A 27031-nucleotide genomic window follows, 5' to 3' on the forward strand; every position below is an offset into this window, starting at 1 on the left:
CAATGTGAATGGAGAGTACCTACACCATTTACGATTTGCAGATGACATTGTGATCATAAGCCATGATCCCAAAGAAATAGAGGAAAATCTTAATCAGTTATGCAGAGTTAGTAAGGGTTTCGGACTAAAGATGAATATGGCTAAAACAAAAGTAATGATGAACAAGTATACCACAGAAAGGGATATAATCATTGAAGGAGCAGCAATTGAAAAGGTGTATTCATATACTTATCTGGGACAAGTCATTAGTTGTAATAATGATAAATGGCTGGAAGTCAAGAGAAGAATAAATTTTGGATGGATAGCATGGAAATCTAGTCACATACTTTCGTAGCAATATCCCAAATTGTCTGAAATGTAAAATAACGAACCAATGTATACTCCCCACCATGACTTATGGGAGTGAAACTTGGGCATTCACCAAAAGAATGGAAGAGAAGCTGATAACAACACAGTGAAGAATGGACAAATTATATTAGGAATCAGATTGTTAGATAAGAAGAGAAACACGTGTATTAGGCAGCAAACACAAATAAAGGACATTCTTATCAAAACTAAAGAACTGAAATGGTCAGGCAGGACACATAGCTCAAAGAAATGATGACAGATGGACTAAGAAAATAATAGAATGGTACTCAAGGGGAGCTAAAAGAAAACCAGGAAGACAAGAATGGAGATGGACAGATGAAATTTGTGAGTTCGTGGGTAGTAAATGGATGGTCATTGCACAAAACAGAAGGAAATGAAAAGTTGCTGGAGAGGCATTAATCCTGGAGTGGACTGAAAATGACTGATGATGATGATGATTGCTGTTCATGGAGACCACATTTCATATCAATATGCATCACATTTTTGTAAGTTGCTGAAGTGACACAAAAGCTTAATCATTTCTTGTTTATGGTGATCTTTCTGTTCGCTTATTTTGAAGTAAAAGCATGCACTCCTTTTAGGCTGGGCAATTTCAATGACGAACAGTGCATTTGAAAATATTAGGTATTAACAAAAGTATGACAGTACATTTTCTGATCTTGGTAGTGTAAGAGAAAGATGGGTTGCAAAAGCAGAGAACAGAGCTTTTATTTTTGGGGAGGGGGGGGGGTGATGAGGAAGTTTGAAAACTGTCCTAGATAATGATAAAAATGCTCAATCATTTAAAGTGGGAAATAAATAAATTTTTTTAAAAAAAATTAAAGTTCTATGTAAAAAAACAACATTAATCTGAATAAATTTGCATTTATTATTAAAATTAAGAAATTAAACAAATTTCACTGATTATGATTAAATTTAAGAAAACAAGCTTTTGTTTTGAAAGAAAACCAGTAACAAAACTGCTAGCAATATTTCTAATTAAAAATGATCTTTAAATTTATACCAATAATAATAATAATAATAATAAATTTCCGGGACAACCACACAGTCAGAGGAGTTCACAAGATACAGAAAATACAAGAAACAGCACCCTATTTAGCAGTCACGGGCTTGAACCCCGGTCACTCAAAGCACATATACTTATGTACAAGTGCTTTGAGTGAGCGAAATTGTCAACTATAGGTGCGTGAGTACTTATGTACCCTTGGGCCTATAGTTGACAATTTCATCAAATGTGGCCACATGAATAAAAGATATTTTTGAGGTAAGGTTAACAATCTACTGGTGGTTCTTATTCTATGTTCTACATGTTTCTAATACACGTGTAGTAGAAATTTCTACTCCTCTTCTATGGCAGAATCAGTTACAAGCAGAATTTATAGATATGTAAACAAAATTCATGGATGGCTGGAAATAACACACATATATAAAAACCATAAATAGTTCATATATTAATTTATGATATAGACATTTAAATATAGGGTGGTTACTAATATACATCAATAACATTACGAATTAAACTCACGCATATTAAATTATTACAAATATCATCTTACCTGAGCAGCAAATACATCTGTATCAGCTTCATCTAAATTTGACTTAATCTTATGGAAATCTTTTGCAGCTCTTTCCAGTAGCAGTTCAAGTTCCTAGAGGAAACAAAAAAAAAAAATCTAAATTATGTGCATTTAAAATTTTTCAAACACCAATTCAATATTTTATTACATCATACACAAAAAAATTTATTAGTTCTGTATGCTACAGTCTACTGGATAAACTACATTGAGTTATAGAACTTTAAATATAACTTTGTTAAAATTTAAAGCAAATGCCTTATCCATCTGACCACAAATTAATGGAAACTAGTTTTTTGATGAAATCCTTTCTAACCAAAGGGGCTTACACAAAAAATCAAGTTGCTATGTAAAATTAATAGGCACTATAACTAAGTGAAAGTATGATTTTCATAGTGGCACTGCTAAAAGTTCACAATTTTTCACTTAAAAACAAAATCCTCAATTTTTTTTAAAGTTATGTTTCTTTTTTTTTCCCTAGGTTTTCTTATTTCTCTCTCTCTCTCTCTCTCTCTCTCTCTCTCTCTCTCTCTCTCTCTCTCTCTCTCTCTCTCTCTCTCTCTCTCTCTCATTTAAGAGAATAGGTAATAAATAAATAGGAATGAAGAGAATATTCTGAAAATTTATTTATGTTTTTTTATATGATTGAAGATTTCAGTGAAGGGAAATTCATTTCACCATAATACTGTAACGTAGAAACCCACACAATTCCAGTTATTGGTATTATTGTAAATGCAATAAGATTGAGTTTACTACCCATTTATAATAGATTGTGCTAACAGAAAAGCCCAATAAACCCAATAAAGTGCAAATTGTTTGTTTTATGGTAGTGACCTCCAGAAATGTGTTTTAGAAAAATATCACAAAGGCGTTTAAAATTGATTCTTATAACAGAACACATGATAATGATGAAAGTGTAGCGCAATTTCCATTATAAAAATGACCTTTTAGAGAGATAACTAGCTTAGTTATATAGCAAAAATTTCAATTTCCAAGGTCCAAAAATAGTATCCTTGGGTTCACATTACGATATAATCACAATACCTCCATTTATTCCTATGGGATACAAAATACGTTTCCACTTTTTTTTAAGTTTTCACCAGCCAGAAAAAACTTATGTAAAGTTGAATTTCACTAAGTTGAGTGTTACATAAGCAGGGAAGTGCCTGTATTGTTGTGAGATTAAAATTCATTTTTTTATTATTTGTATTAGTCATATAATATAAACAAGCCACAGGCTTCTGCTGCACAAATAATAAAAAAAGATCTATACATATATAATTGGCTTGTAAATTATGCCACATTGGCTTTATATTTAAACAGGAGTCTCTTCCAAGTCCAATGATACCCTCATAATTAACCTTAAAAAAGTTCGATGCACCGTCTTACTGCCTCCTTCAAAGTTACTAACAGTTTAAATAGTTAAACTGTTATATCTGCCCATTTGATATGACAGTACCTTTTAAACTGCCACAGTTCACCTTCCCTGAAATTAAATCTCATGCCTTTACCTTTAAAGCTGCAACCTATGTCTTCATTTGCCAAATAATGGCTGCCATTTGGTTTGTGGATAATGATCAGGTCTAGAATATTCTTACCACTAATATTTTCTCTAACATACTGATGTAAATAATAAGCTAGTTTATTTAAAAATTTCATCCCTATGGGTGAGCTTCCCTCCTACTTGCTCCAATCAGTAAGCAGCAAATTGAAATCATCCAAAACACATTCATACTTGCTCACTCATTCTGTCTGCATGTAGAAGCAAACATCTGTCATCTTCTTTACAATCTTCTGGTCAGTAGTATACTTCTATGTGCATACCTTTGTATCCAACTATATTTATACTGTTTACATTTCACCAAAATCAAATCACTGGCTTCAAAAATTATTTGCATTAATATCTTTATATTTTTTTTGAATATTTCATCAAAATAAGAGATATTTCATAACTCTGCAGGAAACATTTATACAATAACTGGATAGTAAGCTATGCAATCATTATTAGAGCAAAAAGCGATTTGCTTCTTGTTAGCAACTGTTTCTACAGGATGTACCAACAATTAAATCCTTTTTTTTTTTTTTTTTTTTTTCCTTTCACCTTCCTATAAGAGATCCACAGGGAGGCATCCTTGTTTTGGATTTTATGAATAAGTAAAGAAAGAATAGATACTCCTTCCATAGAAATAAAATTCTGTGGTAAAAGAAAAAGGAAAACTGCAATTCCAGTATAATTTGATGATTACAGATTTTTAATTCTTAAACAGAAAGAGGATTTCTACAGTTATAATTAGGAGCAAGAGTCTGCAAGACCCTCCCAATGCAATTGGCATGCAATTTGTTAAACATGCACTGCAAATGAAATTTTAATGATCAGCAATTTTTCTCAACAAATTAAAGGCAATGAATTAAGATTATTAAAAATTATACTTTGTATAATAAAATACAAAAGAGCAAAAAATGTCAAGTAATGATGATGCAAGAATGACAAAGTATAAGATCTGTTGACAAATGAAACAAGATTAAGCAATTAACACTGATCAGAGATTAAACATTCAATTAGTAAGGGTGCTTAGGCACATACAAGTAAAATACATATAATAACTAAATCTGTTTGAATACAGACAAATCAACCTAACTGAAATAAAAATAAAATTTTGAGAACATATGCAATGCCATATGTACAAAAATATTTAAGTGCAATAGTCTAATAGATCAATATTTAGGGTTAAGAGTTGTTTTCTCTTTGTGTCACTAAGTGAACTTGGTTTTCTTTGTCACTAACTTAGAAGTAATGCAGACACAAAGTAATTTTAATGACTGTGAATTAATCTTTGTTTGTACTATAACTTTTGTTTGTACTATAACTATTAACATAACAGCTATATTATTATATAGAATGATTTACCTTTATTTTTTTAATATCTTGGTGAGTATACTTCATAAGTGCCTGATTATCTTCTTCATGCTTTACAGATTCTAAAAGCCAGGCTTCCAAAGCTTGATGATCCCATTGAATGGAGGATTTAAGCTCATTCTTCTTTTTACATCGTTCCTCAATAACATGCTGAAGGAAGAGAGAAAAAAAATATAAAAAATAAATCAATGTACACTACATTAATAATTTTTGTACATCCAATCATGCAGATAATTTTCTAATGAGGTGTAATAATAAGTTTTTCTCAATATTTTTAAAATCCAAACCTCTTTTAGCATAAAAAAAAAAAAAAAAAAAAAAAAAAAACCCACTATTCAACTCATACCCATGACTAATAATACCCATATTTTACTACAAAACCAAATTTTTAACCCTCACAGTTAGCAGTGGTTACAACTTCTGTTAATACACACCATGTGAAAATGGGCATATGTCAAGATGGGAGAAATTTTTATGGGCTTTTTCCACACTGGCCAGGTTAAGTTAGTCTCAGGAGAGGGTTGCATCAACCGAGGGGAAACTGGTTCTTCATCAAGAAAAACAGGCAAACCAACCAAAAGAATACCTGCAACTTACAGGATAAACTGATGCCTCATAGTTGCTTAGCTGAAGCCATTAACAAAGCAACCTTAGCTGCTTTGCTAATGGCCCCAATGACATTATGCCAATAAATACAAATTATATCTTTCATTTCCTTGGTATCTAAAACACAAGTTTTTTTCTCTTTTGCTAGTAGCATTATTTACTTCTTAGCAACTATTAACCATGTACAAATTTGAAATCTGCCTTTCCATAAAATAATGCTCCTACATCTGGAGTTGTACCCACAAAGCCACTCTAAAAATCACCAACCAAAGAAAACAATAAGGTTGATGATGAATACAGGCAATAAAAAATAAGAGATTTAGTAATTATTTAGCATAGTATATTAAAAAATCATTGTTAGACCTAGGAAACACAAATTTGTTATAATTTACTGAGAGAGAGAGATCATTCTAAAAAATTCTTTTCATTATGTGCAGAAGCAATTTTCTGCAGGTTGCAATGATACATAAACTACTGGACTGTTGTTGTTTGTTGGCACCAGTCCTTATGGTCACATCATTTTTGGCATCTTTTGTTAACGGTGTTATCCAACAGCTGAAATACATAGATATTTGATATCGACTTGCAACTTTCATAAGATACTGCATCAGCCCACATACAAGTCAACTTCTATATTTTGTCTAGAAAATTCACACTTAACCGAGTTTGCTCCTCCCTCCCATATGGGGGGACTGTTACATGTCTAGTCACACAATATTGAAGAAACTTCAAGTTTAAAAACTCAACAGCAGCATTTAAAAAAAATTCTTAATGATTATCTGGCTATAACTTGTTTCTTAGTAACTGTACACAAATACCTTACCTTATCTTCTGCACTTAGAAACCTTTCACACAAGACCAACTGCAGTAGATATTTTTTAAAAAATAATTTAATCTATTTTTTGAAAAAAAATCAGCTATTTCATTTTGTTTTGATTCCTATTTTTGAAGGTCAAAAATGCAGCCGACAGGCATTTTTCTTGTAAAATGAGCTACAGATCAAACACATCCAGAAAGATGGTATAACAATATGCTTTACAAAACACAATTTGTTATGCACTTCTCTCTTTTGTGCACAACATAAAGCAGATGTTAAAAACTGGTCTTGAACAGAAGTTTACTGTTCTGTTCAAGACCAGTTTTTTTTTTTTTTGGTTTATAATGTAGCTGCCAATACATAATATTCTTTGAAGCTCTGTCACTAGATCAAGTAAACATTGAGAACAGAGTATATAAGTTTTTCAAAAAATAATCCATCAGGAGTAGCACTCACTATCTTGTGTGAAAGGAAAGTGGTCTGAAGGTTTTTGATTTCTATTTGGTTATTATTTTGTCATTGTTAACAGGAGAGATTGCTTCTACAGGGATGGGATACACTTAAATAGAAAGGGTGCAAGAATATTTGCTGATGCTATCGAGGCAGTGTTAGGTGGGTCGGAAAACTGCTAGCTTGGGGGGAGACAAAGGCCAATAGATTGACAGTAGCCACTGGCAGAGGTGAAAGAGATTCTTGCACTGCTTCTATTAGAATGAGCAGAAGCCTGAAAAACAAGATGCATGGTATTTCAGAGACTGCTGGGAGCCATTGCGGTACAAGTAAACACATGGGTTGTGTTAGGGTAGCTAAGAATAGAAACAGGTGCAGGTATACTTGTGTGTACACCAATGCTAGGAGTTTAGTAAATAAATTTGATGAATTTGAGGTATTGCTCAAAACATCGAAGGCAGATATTGTTGGGATATCAGAGACGTGGTGTCACACAGATATAAGGGATGCAGAACTGCAATTTGGGGAGTACAACGTCTACAGAAAGGATAGACAGGATAGGAAGGGGGGAGGGGTTATGCTATTAGTTAAGAAACACAAAGTCCAAGGAAGTGAAGCCAGTCGACATCGATGGACAGGGCAGTGTGGAGTCAGTTTGGTGTGACATAAACATTGGGAGATCAAAATTGAGAGTAGGAGTGTGCTATAGGCCTAATGACTCTGATGAGTATAATAAGGAACTGTACAGGGAAACAGAGTGGGCCAGTAAATCAGAGTGTCTTATAATGGGAGATTTTAATTTCCCAGATATTGACTGGAATTTGGGGGCTGGTCACTCACACAGTAGCAAGGCTTTTGTGGATTTATTGGATGATTGTTTTCTACATCAGCACGTTCGGGAGGCAACTAGAGGGAGTAATACTCTTGATTTGATTATCAGCAGTGATTCTTCATGCATTAAGAATCTGCAGATAAATGAAAAACTAGGTGGCAGTGATCACAGTGTGTTGAAGTGGGATTTACTCAAGGAGGTAACTACCATCAGAGGTAAAGGGAAGGGTTTTTGTTTTCGTAAAGGCGACTATGATGGTCTGAGACAGTATTTAAATTCTATACAGTGGGACCAACTGATGATGTTACCAACAGCAAACTCAAAATGGGAAGCATTCAAGGAACTAATCTTGGAGGCTACCAGGCTTTACATACCAACTAAGAAATATTGTTCAAGGTTTAGGCCTAAATGGTTGTCAGATGAACTAATGAGACAGGTGGCAGAGAAGAAAAATGCATGGGATATATACAAATTAATGGGTGACATGAAAGCCTATGATAGATATAAGTTGGTCTGTAACCAAGTCACAAAGGAGATTAGGCAGGCAAAGGCAGACTACGAAAAATCCTTGGCAAAGGATGCAAAGAAAAACAGAAAAGAGTTCTTTACATATTTAAACTCAAGAAGGAAAGGGATGAATCAGATTGGTCCACTGGATATTGATGGTTCAACAGTTGAGGATCCTGCTCAGGTAGCTAACAAACTAAATGAATATTTTGCATCGACATTCACACATGAGGAGTTATTCAGCGTGGGGAATGCCAGAGGTGTATTCAGCTCTAGCAGTAAGCTACAGAATCTTGAAATCACTGGGAGTAAAGTGGAGGAGAAACTGTTGAAGATAAACACAAGAAAGGCACCCGGGGTGGATGGGATCTATCCAGTTATATTAAAGGAGGCAGCAAAGGAAGTAAGCAATCCGTTAGGCATAATTATGAGAGCTTCCTTGGACTCAGGGGAGGTACCCACCGACTGGAGATGTGCAAATGTAAACCCCAATTCACAAAGGAGGATCAAAGGCTGACACAAGTAATTATAGACCTGTGAGTTTAACTTCTGTTCCAGGAAAATTAATGGAGGCACTGGTTAAAGAAGCACTGCAGGATCATCTTGACAAGAATTCAGTTATAGCTGAGACACAGCATGGTTTTGTTAAGGGAAGGTCTTGCCTGACCAATTTGATTGGATACTATGATGTAGTCACAAAAGAATTGGATGCAGGGAATAACTTTGATATTATATATTTGGATCTTAGAAAAGCTTTTGATACTGTTGCACATGGAAGACTGCTGCACAAATTGGAGCAGTGTGACATTGGAGGCAAATTGCTGCTATGGATAAAGATATGGTTGAGGGGGAGAAGACAGAGAGTGGTAATCAATGGACACTGCTCATCGTGGACTGATGTTATTAGTGGAGTCCCTCAGGGCTCAGTGTTGGGTCCATTATTGTTTTCTGTATTTATAAATGATATTGATGATGTTATATCGGGCTTAATGTCCAAGTTTGCAGACGATACAAAGGTTGGCAGGGTTGTCAAGGACACTACTGACACTATGCTGCTGCAACAGGATCTGGAAAAATTGAGCAGATGGGCTGAGAGGTGGCAAATGAAGTTTAACATTGACAAATGTAAAGTACTACACATGGGAAACAGCAACCCCAGAGCAACATATCAACTCTGTGGTACTACACTGACAGTGGTAGAGAATGAAAGGGACTTGGGGGTGGTTGTGCAGGCAGATATGAAGTTCTCTGAGCAGTGCATACGGGCTGCAAGAGTAGCTCATGGAGTATTGTCAATGATATACAGGAATTTTTCCAGCAGGGATAAGGAGGTGATTATTCCATTGTATAAGGCGATGGTCAGGCCACACCTAGAGTACTGTATACAGGTCTGGAGGCCTCATTTCAAGAAGGATGTAGAGCTGCTGGAACGAGTACAGAGAAGGGCAACAAGATTAGTGAATGGAACAAAGGGGTGCTCTTACGAAGAAAGGCTTAAGTTTTGCAAATTACAGTGTCTGGAGACTAGGCACCAGCGAAGTGATCTGATAGAGGTGTATAAAGCCTTGAATGGTTTAAGCATGCTCAATGCTGATGGGATTCTTCCTCTAGCTCAGAAAAATCACCTGAGAGGGCATAAATTCAAATTGAGGAAAGACAGATGTAGGATAGACGTGCGGAAATTTGCCTTTAGCCAGTGGGTGGTTGGTTGGTGGAACAGACTTCCATCCCTTGTGGTGGAGGTTGATAGCCTAAATAAGTTTAAGGCTCAGCTGGACAGGTATTTTGAACGAACAGAGGGGTGAAGTGGAAGTGGGTTTTTTTTTTTTTTTTTTTTTGGCTGATGCTGCATAAGCTTGCTTTCTTGCATCAAATGCCTCTACTAATGCTAATGCTAATTATGATGACAAAGCTTTGAAGATTATATACTGGCAAATATGTTATGTTTGTTTGTTATTTGGTTTTTAGGAGCATTGGCAGCTAAGGCCATATTGCTCCGGGGATATGCGGTTGTTATTCCCTGACCTTTCCGCAACCTCCATATTTGGTTGTCACGGGCTCGAACCCCAGTCTAATCAAGAAGCGTGTGCTACGCACTGCTGCTCCTGCCCATCTGGCTACGGAGGCGCCGGCAAATATGTTATAGACTGACATAAACTGCTGTCAAAAAGAAAACTCTGCCTCATCTTATATCATGCAAGGGAAACACAGAGTGCACTGACTCGGAGCTCAGTAAAAAATTGAGCTCCGAGTGCCCATGCTAACCACAGTTCACGGATGACGTGCCTACAATGGGCATGCGAGCATTGAAACTGGACCTTGAGTGATTGAAAGAAGGCCATCTGGTCCAATGAATCACATTTCCTGTTGCATCATGTGGACGGCCGGGTATGTCTGCATCGTTTACCCGAGGAAATGATGGCGCCTGGATGCACCGTGGGACGAAATCAAGCCAGTGGCGTCATGCTTTGGGTGATGTTCTGCTGGGATACCCTGGGCCCAGTCATCCATGTGCCGGGCACTCTGACATCTACCTAAACATCATTACTGACCAGGTACACCCTTTCATGGCAACAGTCTTCCCCTCTGGCAGTGCTGTCTTTCAGCAGGATAATGAGCCATGCCACACTGCCCAGATTGTTCGAGACTGGTTCGTGGAACATGAGGAAGACTTCCAGGTACTGCCCTGACCTCCAAATTCCACAGACATCAATCCCATAGAGCATCTGTAGTTTGTGTTGGAACAACAACTTTGATCTGCGGCATCTCAACCGCAGACCTTACAGGAGTTAGAGGATCTGCTGGTTACGTGTTGGTATCAGATACCACAAAACACATTTAGAAATCTCGTAATGTCCATGCCTCGCTGGGTGTTTTGGCTGCATGTGTAGGACCAAATCATATTACATAGGTGATCATAATATTTTGGCTCATGGTGTAACAAAAAAGACGTTAATAGGTCAAACAGAAATCAAAGAAAGATGTTACAACAATACAAATTTCACAAAATTATCTCCTACAAGTAGCACATGCTGTGATGTGCTACTCATAGCAGATGTTTCAAAACACGATCTGTTATGAGCAATGCATAGTTTTTTTTACATTTCATGCAAAAAAACATGCACTGCTCATAACAGATAGTATTTTGAAATTTGTATTGTTGTAATATGTTTCTTTAAAAAAATAAAAGAGGTGTGCTGCTTAGTAACACAAAACACAATCTATTATGAGTAGCATCCACCATTTTCCTTGTACTGCAGGAAAGTAGTCTGAAGATTTTACATTTCTATTTGGCATAAATTTTTATAAGTTTGGAATACTTCTTCCAATACATGAAATTTTGTTATTATATCAAATACATATAAAAAAAAAAGATGTTATAACGACATGGATTTCAAAAAATAATTTGTTATGAGTAGTAATACAGCTCTCTTACTTTTTAATCCACTGTGGAATAGAGCACAATTTATTTAAAAAATTAAAATTTTCATATAATCTTTTTTATAAATTTTAGATGTATATAACTTTTATATTTTATAAAATATTTTATATAAATGTTATAATAGATCTCAAAGAGATATATATAATTTATTTTTATATATATTTTTTTTATGTAAACCCCAAACACGAGAGGTATTAGAACCTATAGTACTTAGTACCGTGCTTGGGTTAAAGGTTGAGAAGACGAAAGAAGATATTTGTTGACATTGGACTCTAACTTCTGTAGACTGTAATTTTCAGGAAATACGTGTGAAGGAAGGTTGTTCCAAAAAACGGCAGTTGAATGAATAAATGAGGAAGATGAAAAGATGGCTCTGTGAGCTTGAAGTTGGACAGTAAATGGATGTTGGCTGGTGGCGGCATGTGTTTGGACCGTTTTGAAAGAGAGAGCAGGAATTATAGAAGCCAATTCAGAAGAACAGTGCCCATGGAAGTATCTGTCGAAGAGGCATGCAGTAGAAATAGTACGTCTATGAGAGAGCGAGTGGAGAGAAAATTTGTTAGAGATGAATCATTAATTAACCTAACAGCCCTCTTCTGAATGGAATCAAGAAGCCTGAGAGAGGTTTTGGGGGCACCACCCCAAATGTGAGAACAGTATTCCATTGCAGGGTGGATTTGCGATTTGTACAGAGTGAGCAGCTGTTTGGAAGAAAAGTAACACTGAGAGCGAAAGAGAAAACCAAGTTTTTTAGATGCGGAGGAAGCAATATTTGTAATGTGCTTGTGCCAAGAGAGATTAGAAATCAGGGTAATCCCTAAAAGAGAGATATATCATTTTTCCTAGAAATCAGAATGTCACTAAAGATAAGCATAGGAGCAGAAGAATCCTTTTTGCGAGATATAAGACAAGACTGAGTTTTAGAAGGGTTGAAATCAACTAAGTTGTCTTTGCCCCACTGGAGAATTACCTGAAGATCGGCATTTAAGGAATTGGTAGCAGATTTTCAAGAAATTGAAGCTGATTGAGCAGGACAAGGTTTCTCAAAATGGAAAGTAGAATGTAATGTGCTATCATCGGCAAAACTATGGATAGGATTTCTAGTCAATGGAAGAAGGTCATTAATATACAAGAGGAAAAGAGTGGGGGAAAGAACTGAACCTTGGGGGACAGCGGCATTAGTGGAGGAGTTAGAAGACAGAGAGCCATCTACCATCACCCTCAGTGAGCAATCAGAGAGAAAACAGGATAACCAATTACTAAAAACAGTTGGCAAACCATAAGATGGAAGCTTGTTTAGAAGACCTTTATGCCAAACACGATCTAAAGCCTTTGAGATGTCAAGAGCAACTATTTGTGTTTCCCCGAACCTATCCATTGAATTAGTCCATAAATGGGTAACATAAGCAAGAATATCACCAGTGGATCGACACTGATGGAATCCATACTGGCGATCGTTGATCAGACGGAAAGTTTCTAGGTAGTTTAAGAGTTGGCGGTTAATTGATTTCTCCATTACTTTAGAAAGAGTAGAAGTAATTGCAATGGGACGATAATTGGATGGGAGGGATTTGTCACCCTTTTTAGGAACTGGCTGGATATGAGCAAATTTCCAAGCAGAAGGAAAAACACCTTTGGAATAAGAAAGTGAAAAAAGGCGGCAAAGAATAGGAGTAAGTTCAGGAGCACAGGTTTTGAGGACAAGTGGAGAAATACCATCGGGACCTGGAGCTTTCTTAGCATCAAGATTCGTCAAAATCCTTTTGACATCCTTTTGACAGAAGACCACAGGAGGCATGGAATGGAATATACTGGGAATGGTGGGAGGTGTTTTACCAAGATCATTAATACATGAGTTGGAAGAAAAATGGGATGCTAGCAGGTCAGCTTTATCCTTGGCTGAAGTGACAACAGAACCATCTGGTTTGGACAGAGGTGGGAGCAGAGATGGGCAAAAGGTGCGGCCAATAGCTTTGGCAAGAGACCAGAAAGCTCGGCTACCATTAGGGCAAGAAGCAAGTTTTCTACTCTTAGCCTGTTCAAACTCTAGTTTGGACTGATTAATAACTGGTTTACAATTGTTGTGAGCGTTGGTGTAGGCAGATAATGAAACTGAAGAATTAGAAATAAGCCAATTACGATATGCAACATTCTTCTCTTGAACAGCCTTAGCACATTTATTGGAAAACCAAGGTTTAGTTAAAGGACGAAATTTTAAAGTGGAGTGTAGGATAAAGGATTCCATTCCTGAAAGAATAATTTCACCGACACGATCTGAGCAAACGTTGACATCAGAAGTTTTGAAACAGTAATCTGACCAAGGAAAAGAAGAAAAGAAGTCTCGCAGGTCATCCCATTTTGCATTCTTGTAATGCCAAACAACACGAGGTTGGGAATAGCCACGAGATAAAGGTTCCATTGGAGAAGAGACAATCACCAAGTTGTGATCTGAAGTGCCTAAAGAACCTCTCACTTCGACCGTGTACTTAGAAGGGTTGTTTGTGAGAAAAAGATCAAGCGTATTGGCTGTACGATTAGGATTATCCGGTATTCTTGTTGATAAATGAACAATCTGTGCAAGGTCATTAGTAATTGCAAAAGCCTCAGTATCTCGACCAGCTGGGTCGGTTTGACTAGAAAAAGGGAAGCCAGCTGGAGTTGTGAACATTAAAATCACCAAGGAAAATTACCTCACTGTTAGGAAAGTTGGACTAGAGAAAGTCAAGTTGCAAAGAGAGGAAATCAAAGAGCTCCAAGTGATTAGTGGAATTGGGAGAACGGTAGAGACAACAGATGAATTTGACACAATGAGGTAGAGAGATTTTAAGCCAGAGAAGATCAAAGAGAGGAGATTCCAAATTGCCAAGTCTCTGACAGGGAATATCAGAACGGACATATGTACAAGTACCACCTTTGAGGCGAAAGGAATCATACAGCGAATAATTTGGGCATCTGAGATGAGCAGTAGTTGAATCAATCGATAACTGAGATTCTGTCAGAAAAAGTACATGGGGTTTGGCAGACTGCAAGTGGAAATGGACATCATTGAGATTAGAATTGAGACCACGTATATTTGTGAAATGAATTAGGAAGTGCTTGGGAGGTTTAGGTCTTTTCGCAGATAAGCTTGCTCTATTAGTTTGACAATTCATGGTGTATTCAATAGTAAGAAAAAGGGGGTGGGACATGCTGTATGAAGTAATGAAATTTTTGGATATGGCGTACATAGGGTAAGAATATACCCAGATCCTTGACATAACGTGGCCTCGACAATACTCCCCGCATACACACTACTCGGACTCCCTCCAGTCACTATCTGGCAGAGTAGAGGTAACGAGATTATACACTAGTTTATCCAGAAGCTTCCTAGAGTTCCTAAAAGGTTCGGTCCGGTGTACTTACTAGCAGCCGGCCTGTGAACACCGTTTTAGAGCTGTACCCTCGAAATGTAAGGAATATTAGATCTCGCCACGACGTTCATCATAACCTCAAAAGTCATCAATCATACTGAATGATGGAAGAGATAGGGAATGGTTGACTGGAACTTAGCTCTAGAGACTAAACATGGGTTCCACCACTTCAAGCCTCCAATAAGCAAAGTGGTGGTATTGCACCGGTTGATGAGAGTCATCTACCACCTAGTACTGCCTGGTAACATAGAGGAGCAGCGTTCCTCCATGTGGTGTGGGTGCCACACCTCAACCCCTGCTTATGTTGGTTCACACCTTGGTGGTCACTCACCATGTACTTGTGCATGGAGGTTATACCCAGGATTACCAACAGTCCCACCATCATGAAGGTGCAAGCAGAGGATTTGGCTGTCACAGACCGTCTGGACTTCGCCAAAATTGGGTCCACTTGACTTGAGTGTCACCCGAATATCAGTTCCATCAGCGTTTTAGACTCCCAGGTAGCAAGTGCAGCTTGTCTGGCATATCTGAGAGAATGTCTGTGACAACCTCAAGGACCAAATAAGATATATATGAGAGCTCCAAATAAGATATAAGATACAAATAAGATACAAGGACCAAATAAGATATATATAAGATATAAATAATAACTCTTTAAAAAACAATTCCTTATGAGTATTGCACTTCCGCACTTTTAAATTATTTTTTTTTTTTTGTGTAGAAGTAAGCGTTCATAAAGATTTTTATATTTGGCACCAGTCTTTAGTGGTTTATACTGAGTGTATCAATAGATAACAGTCCTCAAAGTTATGTTATCACAACAAATACAAATCCAAGGAAGTATTATGATGATTTGCTTAAAAACATCTGTTTTTAGGTTTTCATACAATAAGACAAATGCACAATTTATTTTCATTTCCTGAACAAACTGCAATACTTTAGTTCTTCATATAAATCGCATTTGTCACCTTTGGATAACTTGATTCAACACTGAAATGCAAATTATCTTTTCACACCACTAAAAAAAAAAAAGTAACTCTGAAAAACACCAAAGCAAACAAACGAAGCCACAATATGTTTGAAATAAGGGAGATTTTGCATTGTGCAGTAAACACAAAAGCACTGATATTTTTTTCAATAAAAACTGTACACATGCCTAAAAATAAATAAAACTATTTTGCATCAGACTGTTTTTTTTCAGTTAGGAAAAAAAAAAAAAAAAAAACAGCGACTTACTACAAGTTAGGCTTAGTAGTGCATTTCATACTTGATCCTGCCCTTTTTCTTGTTAATTTGTTGAGCAAACAAGAATTCCCAAACTTTCAATATTAAGGCTGAGTTTTAGCTGAGTTGATCAGTGTGAAAGGGATGGAAACTGCATGGAGTCTAGGCAGCCCTGCACAAGCTATTCAAGATTAATCCATGTTTGCCATATAAGTCAGCTTCATTCTGCATCTTGCATAGTGGTGTATTACAGAAAAATATGCATTAATCACTCTCTGGTATTAAATTCATTTATTCCTGCACTTTATTTTAAAAGTTTACATTGCACGGTAAACTATAAAAAAAGCATTAATTGCATACAGCACTCTCTTATGTATGACAGAAAACTAAAACCTCCTTGGCATAGATGATACATGTATAGCATCAAATAAGATGAGTGATAATGTGACATCGCTCTTATTTAATGCTATGTGTACATGGAGGAGACTGATTAATGAACTGTTAGGTTTTAAAAGGTGGTCAAGAATATATATTTGTGCAGAAATATATATATATATATATAAAATAAATTTAAAAAATGTACTTGTATTAATTTAATGTCTTTCAAACTAAGCACATGTCTTAAATTCAGGCCTAAGATTTTATTTGGCATACAAGTTAACCTTAAAATTTTAGAAACTTTTTTAGTGCTTTACAGATTGTGTGTGTGTGTATAAACAGTGTTTCAAAAGTGATGTTCAATAATTTAAAGGTGAACTGTACAGACTGCAATATGCAAAAAAAGCCTAGTAAACATGGATCCTTAAGTGAATCGTTTTCGAGATACTGCACATTTCTAGTTGGGATCCACCATTGACAAGGTGAACTGTACAGAGGTGGGATCCACCATTGACTTGTTTGTTTAGGTTAGGTTATGCTCCTTCTCTCCCTTTCCCCTCCCTCAATGCTCTGAGACATAGCAGGCATACTAGTACTTGTCAAAGGATAGTCAACATGGAAAGATGTTACAGCAACGAAGAGTATGTGGACATGCACTTCATGTATGGTAAAGCCAAAGGCAGTGCACTTGAGGCTGCATGTTTGTACCAAGAAGCATTTCCCCCACTGAAGGCAGCCCAACAAGTGCACATTCATCAGGGTACATCAACGCCTTGAAACATGGGCACTTTGCACACAGAGTACAAGCAAGTAGGCCCAGAAGCATAACATCTGATGTTGAGGAAAGGGTGTTAGAAAGAACATCCTATAACACATAACATCTGTAAAATCCTGTGGTGTTGAAACCAAAAATTAAAAATGTATTATCTTATGTTTAATAAAGCCAACCTTGGCAAAGGATTCAAAGCTTTTTGCTAAACTAGTGCTCCCATAGTCAGTGGCGGATCATAACAGAAAATGTGCATTATCTCGAAAACGGTTCATTTGTGGCCCAATGTTCACTGGGACTTTTTTGCTTATTTTAGTTTGTACTTTTCACCTTTAAATTATTGACCATCATTTTTGAAACACCCTGTATATATATAAATAAAGAGGAATTAATATTACAGAGTTATAGTAGTTGGTGATCTCATAATCGTAATGAGGAACCTTAAATGCACCAACTAAATCACCCACAAATCACTAATATAACTACTAACACTTTATTTGCAATAACATAAAATAAAAGAAAAAATATATATAATAAAATATAAATGATAAAATATAGACAAGTAGCTATTTCCACGCTAAGCAGATTTCAATTACCTTTTGTGGCAAATACTCTGAATGTTGTAAACTGAGATGGTGCAAGATATTTTCTGCTGATTTGATTATTTGGCTAAAAAAAAAAAAAAAAAAAAAAAAAATCGGTTTTCACTGAGCAGATATCTGCTCAGTGAAAATTGATTCTCCTGGATTCCATGTTACACAAGTTCATAGTCTCGAGGTTTAGTGAAAAAGATTCTGTTGGCACATGGTACTTCATTCGTGTGGTGTGGTAAAGAGGAAAATAATTCATTCCCCTTCTTCTCCAAGGAGGAAACATTTGTGTTCCATACTGATCTAAATGGCTTAATCAATGTACTGGGCCATGCGATCCATCAGAATGTTATTGACAGTTCAAACCAGACAAGCTTAAGACATTTTTTCCACACAATGCATACATGTTGCTTTTGATTCCAAATGCACACACTAAAAGGAAACTTATGACATACTGAATTCTTGTTAGAAAAGGCGAAAATGTACTGTGATCATGAGTAGATGATTTGTGGGAGTTGTTGTTATTGTTATTTAGGAGCATTAGCAACTAAGGCCATATTGCTCTGGGGATATGCGGTGGTCATTCCCTGACCTTTCCGCATCCTCTGTATTTGGTGGTCATGGGCTCGAAACCCGGTCTAATCAAGAAGCATATGCTACGCACTGCTGCTCCTGCCCACCTGGCTATGGAGGCCCATGATTTGTGGGTGATTTGAAAATGCTAATCATATTTCTTGGACACCCTTGCTTTCTTGTAAATGGTATAGTATGACTAAAGTTTAACCAATAGATTAGAAAGGTGCGGCCAAAAAAAGAACTAATCTCACAAACACAGAAGCAAAAATGACAATAGTCAGTCAGTCAGTCAGTCAGTCAGTCTCTCTCTCTCTCTCTCTCTCTCTCTCTCTATCTTTCTCTCTCTCTCCAAGAAAAGTACTTCTGCCATTATTACATACAAAACTAGGGATAACAATACAGTCTGTTAAGGTCATAGATAATGAGGGAGGCTGTTTACGGTACAGAGCTTCAAAATTTCTGAGATAAGTGATGCTAAATGCCATGGTGACATTTAGTATTACTCACATTTCAACGTGACCACAAATCAGAGCTTCTGCAATATACATTCCCTATCCTATGTCTCAGAAAAGCTTTGTTAGCATTCAAACATTGTGAAAAACTAAGTATTTATAATTCAAAAGAACTAAGAGAAAACTATCAATAACATGCTTGCTAGTGTCGAAAAACTAGGTTGCAACATCAAGTTGCATTTTCTGCATGATCACCTTGAATGCCATTCGGCCATAGCACTGCGAAAATAAAGCTAAAACAACACGTACGTCTAAAGAGTTTTATCATAGAACCACATGTACATCTAGAGTTTTATCATACAGATGCTACGCATAACAGATGGAGCCATTGGCTCGTGGAGACATATGTACATGTTTTATTATATAGCTCTTTCCAATATGCCTTCCACTATTGCAGCTTCCCAAAGGTTTTCTAGCTGGCTACCCCCTGTTATATGATGTAATTATGTTCGTAAGCCAAAAGAATGAAGCAATCCATTGCCACTCAGAAACTGGATCTCCTTGCTTATATATACCAGATAACTCACACATGCATACACATCTGTGCTTTGGAACCCTTTTCCTACATTCCTGGAGGATGATTGAAAGTACTAGGATAAGAATGACTCCTGTTTCTAGTCTTGTACACATTTGTTAGGATATACTTGCAATGAACAAGATAAGTTAATTATTTTAAAAAAATAAATTTTCATATGATGATAAACTTGAAATCAAACAATCCGGTGAACCTCTACCATATTGTGGTAAAGTAATATTTAATGAAAAGACTTTTATTTTTACACTGCCATTTGAAATAATCAGCAGCTACTACCGTTTTCATGCAGAACCTTAATACATGCATCGAGATTAGTAGGGTGAAAGTTTTCACCATGACATCAAGACTATGGAAGAAAGTTACCAGGGTAAATCAAATGTGGCAATGATGGAACAGACTATTATTGGTGTTTTAAAAAGTATTAGTGATGAACACAAAAGAATTTAAAAAAAAAAAAATTTTTTTAAAAATACAAGGAGACAACCAAATATCCATTACACTGCTATTTTTTGTTAATGCTCCATAGGGAAAACTGTATTTAGTGTTCAAAATATTTATATTTTATTATAGGCTTTTTTATTTTTCATTTTGCACAAAAATATGATGTGACAGAACAAAGTCAATTACAGATTTGATATTGTAAACTAAAATTTAAGCAAGTTTACTTATTTACATTAAAAAAAAAAGAGAATTTTTTTTTTTTTTTTTTTTTAAATATAGCTTCTCACAAATCACTTGCATAACTCTAAATTTCAGATTGAAATTGAAGACCGTACATTTAATAAGACATACAAAATTAATGTTAATCTAATAATATTTTTTTCATTTAGGTTTTTATGTTTGTGTTTTAGCTTTTCAGCAGTCTATCAAGCTGTAAAGTCTCAAATTGTCAAACTGTAAATCAAAAGTGTAAAGGAAGAATTTAATAATTCAAAGGAACTGAAATTATAAAGTCTGGTTAAAAAAAACAAAAAAAACAAAATCAAAAGCATATAAATTTATATTTATTTACTATAAGAGCAAGAGAAATCTCTAGTTTGATTAGTATTATAAACTGCCACATAGGGAAATAAACCATGGCCAGCCATATGCATATATCTGAATATTCCGTGTGTGCTTGGGAGAAGGGGGAGAATGGTAGATTCTGATATAATTTTAACAAATTAAATTAATTGATATCGAAACAATTAACTGGCAGGAAAGTCATGTCAAAATGACCTGTGAGCAGATATATATATATCAGAGAAGATATCTGCTCAGTGAAAAACCCAACCGCCTACCTGAAAAAAAGAAAAAATTCAGTTTCCAATTAAATAAATACTTGTAATAAAATAAAATAATAAAAAAGCTTGTTACAACATATAACTTGTAAACTGTGAATAAATTAAACAAATATCCTTACCGTATTTTAAAACTAATGGGTCCACATCAATTTGTTGCACGACAGTTCAGTGCATGACAATTCGCTGTATGCAATAATTCTGTGAAAAACAGTTGGTGGCTAGCACAATTTGGTGCATGCACAAAAGTTCAGCATATCGCACAGAGATCAGAAATCAACAAAATCAATGCAGTAAAATGTTTAGGAAATAGAGAACTTCTTGGGACTTAGAAAGGAAGAATTCAGAAAGTTAGAAAAAAGAAAATAATATTTTTTATCCATTTATTCTGTATAAAAGGATTCATGCCGATTCTTCTTATAGGCAAGTTGGAAAGGGAGCATGTGTCTATTTCAGCATGATTCTATCCATATTGTATTTATCAAAACTAGGGCCTTGGTGAAAACAGCAGAGTGCTTTTCCATGTAGGGGATTTTCATTCCAACCCTACACAATCTCCAGGGAAATTTGCCCACCAACCCTTAACCCATCCAAAGTACTAGCCTGCTGCTAACTTCTTTCAATAAAATCTATAGTGTGGGTTGTAGTTTTTATTGAAAGAGATCATTGATTCAAAAGAGTTGAAGAAATCATTAATAGATTTCTACTTTTGGTCTCTAGAACCCTCATGTGTATTTCCTAAAAATGCAACTTACAGAAGTGATAGTAAAAAGTGCAAACAAAGTGAAAGAAAAGTGATTGGGATATAAGGTTCTTTTGAATCCCAATCTTTAACCTGACTGCAGCACATTTTTAATAGGATCTCCGAAAAAAAAACAAAAAAACAGTAAACCGTGCAATAAAAGATGAAGGTGGATATAGTACACTCTACAAAAATATAAAATATCAAGAACAGTATCGGGATCACTAAATTCACCATTTACAGCACAGCATGTTAAAAGTTTGCAGTTTCTGCCTTGCTCCACCATACACTGAAGTCTCTCAAAAATTCACCAAATCATTGTACCTACTGAATTGTTGTAGCCACCAATTGTCTTTCACCAAATTTTCATATATACAGTGAATGTCGCACGCCGAACTGTCATGCGCTGAATTGTCATATACAGTGAATTTTTATGCATCGAACTATTGTACAACAGATTGTCTTGCAACAAATTGATGTGATCCCAAATTCAAACATATTTGAACAGATTCAGAAGATAAGATAAAATAAAAATAACCTGTTTAACTAATGACTAGAATATATTTAAACATTGCACTGGTTCCATTTCATGCTAAGTATAGATTAAAAATTAGAAGAAAGTTTTAGTTATAGTTTAGTAGACTATAATGCATTTTATTAGATTAGGACATTTAAGCATTTGCTGATTTTATCATGTCCACTTTAACAGTCCATGCTAAACTGCAAGCCTTCCAAACTTCTCTGGTTTAAAAGCTGATTTGATTTCACTTAAATTACAATTAAATCTCCATTTACTAGAAGATATGTGATAATAAATCAAATCATATCTTATATTAAGGAAAAATAGTAAGCAAATTACTCGACACAATGCCTGCCTATCATGTATATTTTCTATTTCTCTTTCTGTCTCTTGGATTTCTTGTAATAAGCGGCTAGTTTCTCTATCAAGCAACTTATGAAGGTGTTCTTCTGTGTCAAACTCATGTTGTCGAGCATTCTGGAATCTCTTCACATGAAAAAAAAAAAAAAAAAAAATCAATAGTTAATAATACTAAATAAATTAATAATCGCATTCAATTAGCTTAAAATAAAAAAAATTAAACTGAAATGTATTGTTTTTAATTTATTCTTTGTATTCTTTTTTATTTAATTTTTGTATACAGTTATCGAAATGTGGCAGAATTTTCTACAAGTGCAGATAAAAAAATTATAACAGGATGGTAAGGATGAATTTTTTATTATTTCAAAAAAATTTTACAAAATCAGTTTGTAGTTAATGAATAAAGAATCTAATTATTTTCATTAATACTTTGAAAAAATCAATAATATAAAAAAAGTCTAAATGAAATCATTAACCATCATCGGGAGAAATTTTCAGTTTGGAGGTTGACATGACAGCTAATAGCTCCACTAATAGCAAAAAAAAAAAAAAAAAAAAAAAAAAAAAGGTGCATTTTTACTCTATATACCATTCAGCTCTCTTTGGATAAAAGAATAACAAACACTTTAAAGTGAAGCATCTTATAATTTTATTCTTATATCTGCTATATCAGACCATAATGACAGTTAATAACAGCAGGCTTGTTATTTATTTTTTTTTTTTTCACCCAAATATCTTGCTTCCAATGCTCAGCAATGAGTGAAATCAATACCCAAAAAAAAAAAAAAATTCTACAGAATATCAATAGCAGGGGATACATGATGTACTTGTATAAAAACATTGAACTGTAAAGAAATTTGAACAACTATATTTCTCTAACTGAAAACAAAATTAACGAATTAGATTGAAAGTACCGTATTTCTCCATGCATAAGATGCACCTCTTTTCGAAAAATTTGGGTCTAAAAACTGAGTGCGTCTTATTCAGTGGTTGTAGATTTTTTTTACTTGCATTTCCCACTTTTTCTTGCTCATTGTTTCGCACTTGTTACCGGTATATTAGGTTATATTTTGCCACGTTCTGCCCCGAAATGGTTCAGAAAAGATTTTCGTCCAGTGCTGAATTCAAGTTAAAAGTGATCCAGTTTGCAGAAGTGAATGGAAATCGTGCTGCTGAACGTAAGTTTGGTCCTCCTCCAACTGAGAAAACAATCCGAGACTGGCTACGGGAAGAAGAAACCCTACTGAAAACGCCATGGCAGAAGAAGGCTATTAGAGGCAAGTCAGCAAAATGGACTGATTTAGAGACGGAATTGAAGATATGGATTGAGGAGCAAAGGGCAATTGGAATTCCTGTGTCCACAAAGATGGTTCAGCATGAGGCAAGAAGAATTGCTGATGAAAAAGAAGTTACTGATTTCAAAGGAGGACACAATTGGTGCTTCAGGTTCATGAAACGGAATGGACTAAGCATGCGTACACGCACCAGACTTGCCCAAAAGATGCCTGAAAGCTATGAGCAGAAGGTCCTTGAATTTCATCATTTAGTCATTCAATGTCGGAAGACACATCAGTTTGAGTTGGGACAGACTGCAAATATGGACAAAGTCCCCCTTCAATTTGATGTCCCAAGTAACAGAATTGTTGATAAGAAGGGGATGAAAACTAACTGTGAAGACAAGTGGACATGAAAAGAGCCATTATACAGTTGTTCTAGCTTGTTGTGCCAACTGAACCAAGCTGCCTCCTATGCTGATTTTCAAACGCAAAACAATGCCAAAAGAAGACATTCCTCGAGGAGTGATTGTCCACGTTCATGACAAGGGTTGGATGGATCAGGATGGTATGAAGATCTGGTTTGAGAAAGTTTGGAGCAGGACACCAGGTGGGCTCTTATGCAAACCTGCCCTATTGGTGCTTGATCAGTTCAGGGCACACATAACAAAAAATACAAAGAAGATTGCTGCAGAGCAAAAAACAAAACTTGCTGTCATACCTGGAGGCTTGACATCCCAGCTCCAACCACTTGATGTCAGCATTAACAAACCCTTCAAAGCTGCCATGAGAGACGAATGGAACCAATGGATGAAGTCTTCTGGGGACAATTTGACACCAGCAGGAAGAGTGAAGAAACCAACTATAGGAGAAATTTGTACCTGGGTGAAAAGATCCTGGGATAATATCAAGATTGAGATCGTTGTCAAGTCATTTAAGAAGTGTGGCATTTCAAATGCCATAGATGGAACTGAGGGTGAGGCAATATATGAAGACAGTGATTCGTCATCAGACACAGATGAGGACAAGCTAATGGATGGGAGTTTTGACAGTGATGAGTTGTATGAATTTTATGATGAATAAAACTTGAGTTCAATAACTTTATGTAATACATTTTTTCTTAAATTTTGGGCCCCAAAATTAAGGTGCATCTTATACATGGGGAAATACGGTAAATAACAATACTTGGGGAATATTAAAGTCACACTTATACTTAATTCTAAAGGAAGATATTAATTTAAGTTTTTTTTTTTTTTTTTGCCGTTGTTTTATTTTACAAGCTGTATGAATTATGTTTGCTAGAGGATAAATAAAAATTTAAATATTCATACAAAAATTATAAATAGATAACACTAATACAAGCAATATGACTAAATATCACAAAAAATTTTTATACTTCTTGTAGGGTATTTTTTATACTTCTTGTTCTTTAAATAAAAATTTAAATATTCATACAAAAATTATAAATAGATAACACTAATACAAGTAATATGACTAAATATCACAAAAGGTTTTTATACTTCTTGTAGGGTCAACCTAATTTCAGTTACATTTTCTAAGACAATATTACCATCTCTGAATATATAATAGCACTAAGTTAGTTAATCTTTCTCCTTTTTTTTCTGTTCAGTCTTCGGAGATTACAGAAACTACAATCTGAACCAGTAACTAATAGGAAAGGAATATATGATTCAGAATACATGATACTTTTATCTTGCTCCCACAGAACTTTTAGGGGATAACCAAAAATTCTGTGTATATATATATATATATATATATATATAAAACTTAAAAATAATGTTAGGAGAAAGAAGGAAAGAAAAAAGAAATAAAGGAAAAGAAAAACATGACCACAAATGTAAGTGGCTGCATAAGCAATATTCAACAACACGTCACATAACATATAGAAGCAATATAAAAAATATATTAAAAGAAGCAGAAAATGAGCAAAGAAATAAATAATGAACAACACAGAAGTGGAAATGGAAGACGTGGTAGAAAAATGTGTCAAAAAAAAATTAGAAAAATATTAAGTACAGGGTAAATATAGCCAAAATTATAAACCAATACATAATAAATTTAGATCGGCACCCACTTGATAATGCCAAGGCCAAAAAATGTGAAATATCACTAAAATGACACAATAAACCAATCACAAAAGAAAAATAGATATAGGACAAACAATACAAAGAACAAGAATAAACAACCATTGCATCCAATTTCTTCAGAAGTGATGTGATTTCATTGCTTTGGCAGGCTGGCATTTCCCCTTGTGTTATTGTTTCCTATTCCCCATGTGTAAGATCTTGCATTTTGCTGCATTAAAACATAGCTGCCACTTTTCTGACCATTCTTGCAGCCTGTTCAAGTCATCTTGAAGGAGTGCTGCTTGGTACTGATCATTAACTATTCTACCAATCTTTATGTTGCCTACAAATTTTGATATCAAAGCCTTCTATCCCATTGACATTGTTCAGCTTATACAATAACCTCTCATAAGGAAGTGAGTCAAAAACCTTGCTAAAATCCAAATAAACTATGTTGAAATTTCTCTCTACATATATATAATTAGTAGTATGGAAGGTAATCATTAATACACTGACATTAATAAACTGTATTTATGGGCTAATGCACTTGCAATGGATGCATTACATCCATCCATCCATCCATCCATCCATATATATATATATATATATATATATATATATATATAGAGAGAGAGAGAGAGAGAGAGAGAGAAATTAATGCATATTATGTGAGATTACATGAACTGTTCACTTGCATTATAGGCAGATTAAGTCTATATGGTGCTGAATAATGATAGTATTATCATTATCAATCCATTCATCCACATGGATATTCCTCTGCTACTCTTCAGGGGCTTTGAGCAGAGAAATAATCAAACCATATGAATTTTTTTTTTTTTTTTTGAATGGCTCATGCAAATCCACTTTTGTTGTCCCAATAACAGTTTTACTGATTACAGTACATTTTAGTGCTTTGTTAGTAAGAGCATTTTTTTAAAATTTTTTTATTATTATTATTATAAGCAGAATAATAATAAAAAAAGAAAATTGGCCTTACTAACAAAGCAACAAAAGGTACTGTGATCAGTATAACTGTTATCGGGCCACCAGAAATGGGTATGCACAAGCCATTCATTTCACTTGGTTATTTCTCTGTTTAAAGCCCTGAGGAGTAGCAGAGGAATGTCCTTGAGAATGAATGGATTGATAATATTAGTATTAACATTAGTTTTAGTTTTTAGCATTATTTTCAGTTATCTATGACATCTAGCATTAGTCAGTACCCTACAGACTTAACCTGCTTGTAATGCAGCTGAACAG

The 27031-nt window shown here is 35.2% G+C and overlaps 1 protein-coding gene across 1 annotated transcript in view; it reads right to left on the bottom strand.

Annotated features, from left to right (window-relative positions):
• The window catches only part of LOC150084221 (coiled-coil domain-containing protein 39-like), a 197112-nt gene that overhangs the window by 140904 nt on the left and 29177 nt on the right, over positions 1 to 27031 (bottom strand). The window contains exons 5-7 of the mRNA XM_090376158.1: positions 22390 to 22536; positions 4852 to 5010; positions 1926 to 2018 (exon numbers count right to left, since the gene is read on the bottom strand). Of these exons, the coding sequence (XP_090232284.1) occupies positions 1926 to 2018; positions 4852 to 5010; positions 22390 to 22536 (399 nt within the window). The remainder of the gene's footprint in view (positions 1 to 1925; positions 2019 to 4851; positions 5011 to 22389; positions 22537 to 27031) is intronic.

The sequence above is a fragment of the Mastigoproctus giganteus genome, chromosome 6, assembly GCF_048544385.1.
Source record: "Mastigoproctus giganteus isolate SK-2022 chromosome 6, ASM4854438v1, whole genome shotgun sequence".
Lineage (NCBI taxonomy): Eukaryota > Metazoa > Arthropoda > Arachnida > Uropygi > Thelyphonidae > Mastigoproctus > Mastigoproctus giganteus.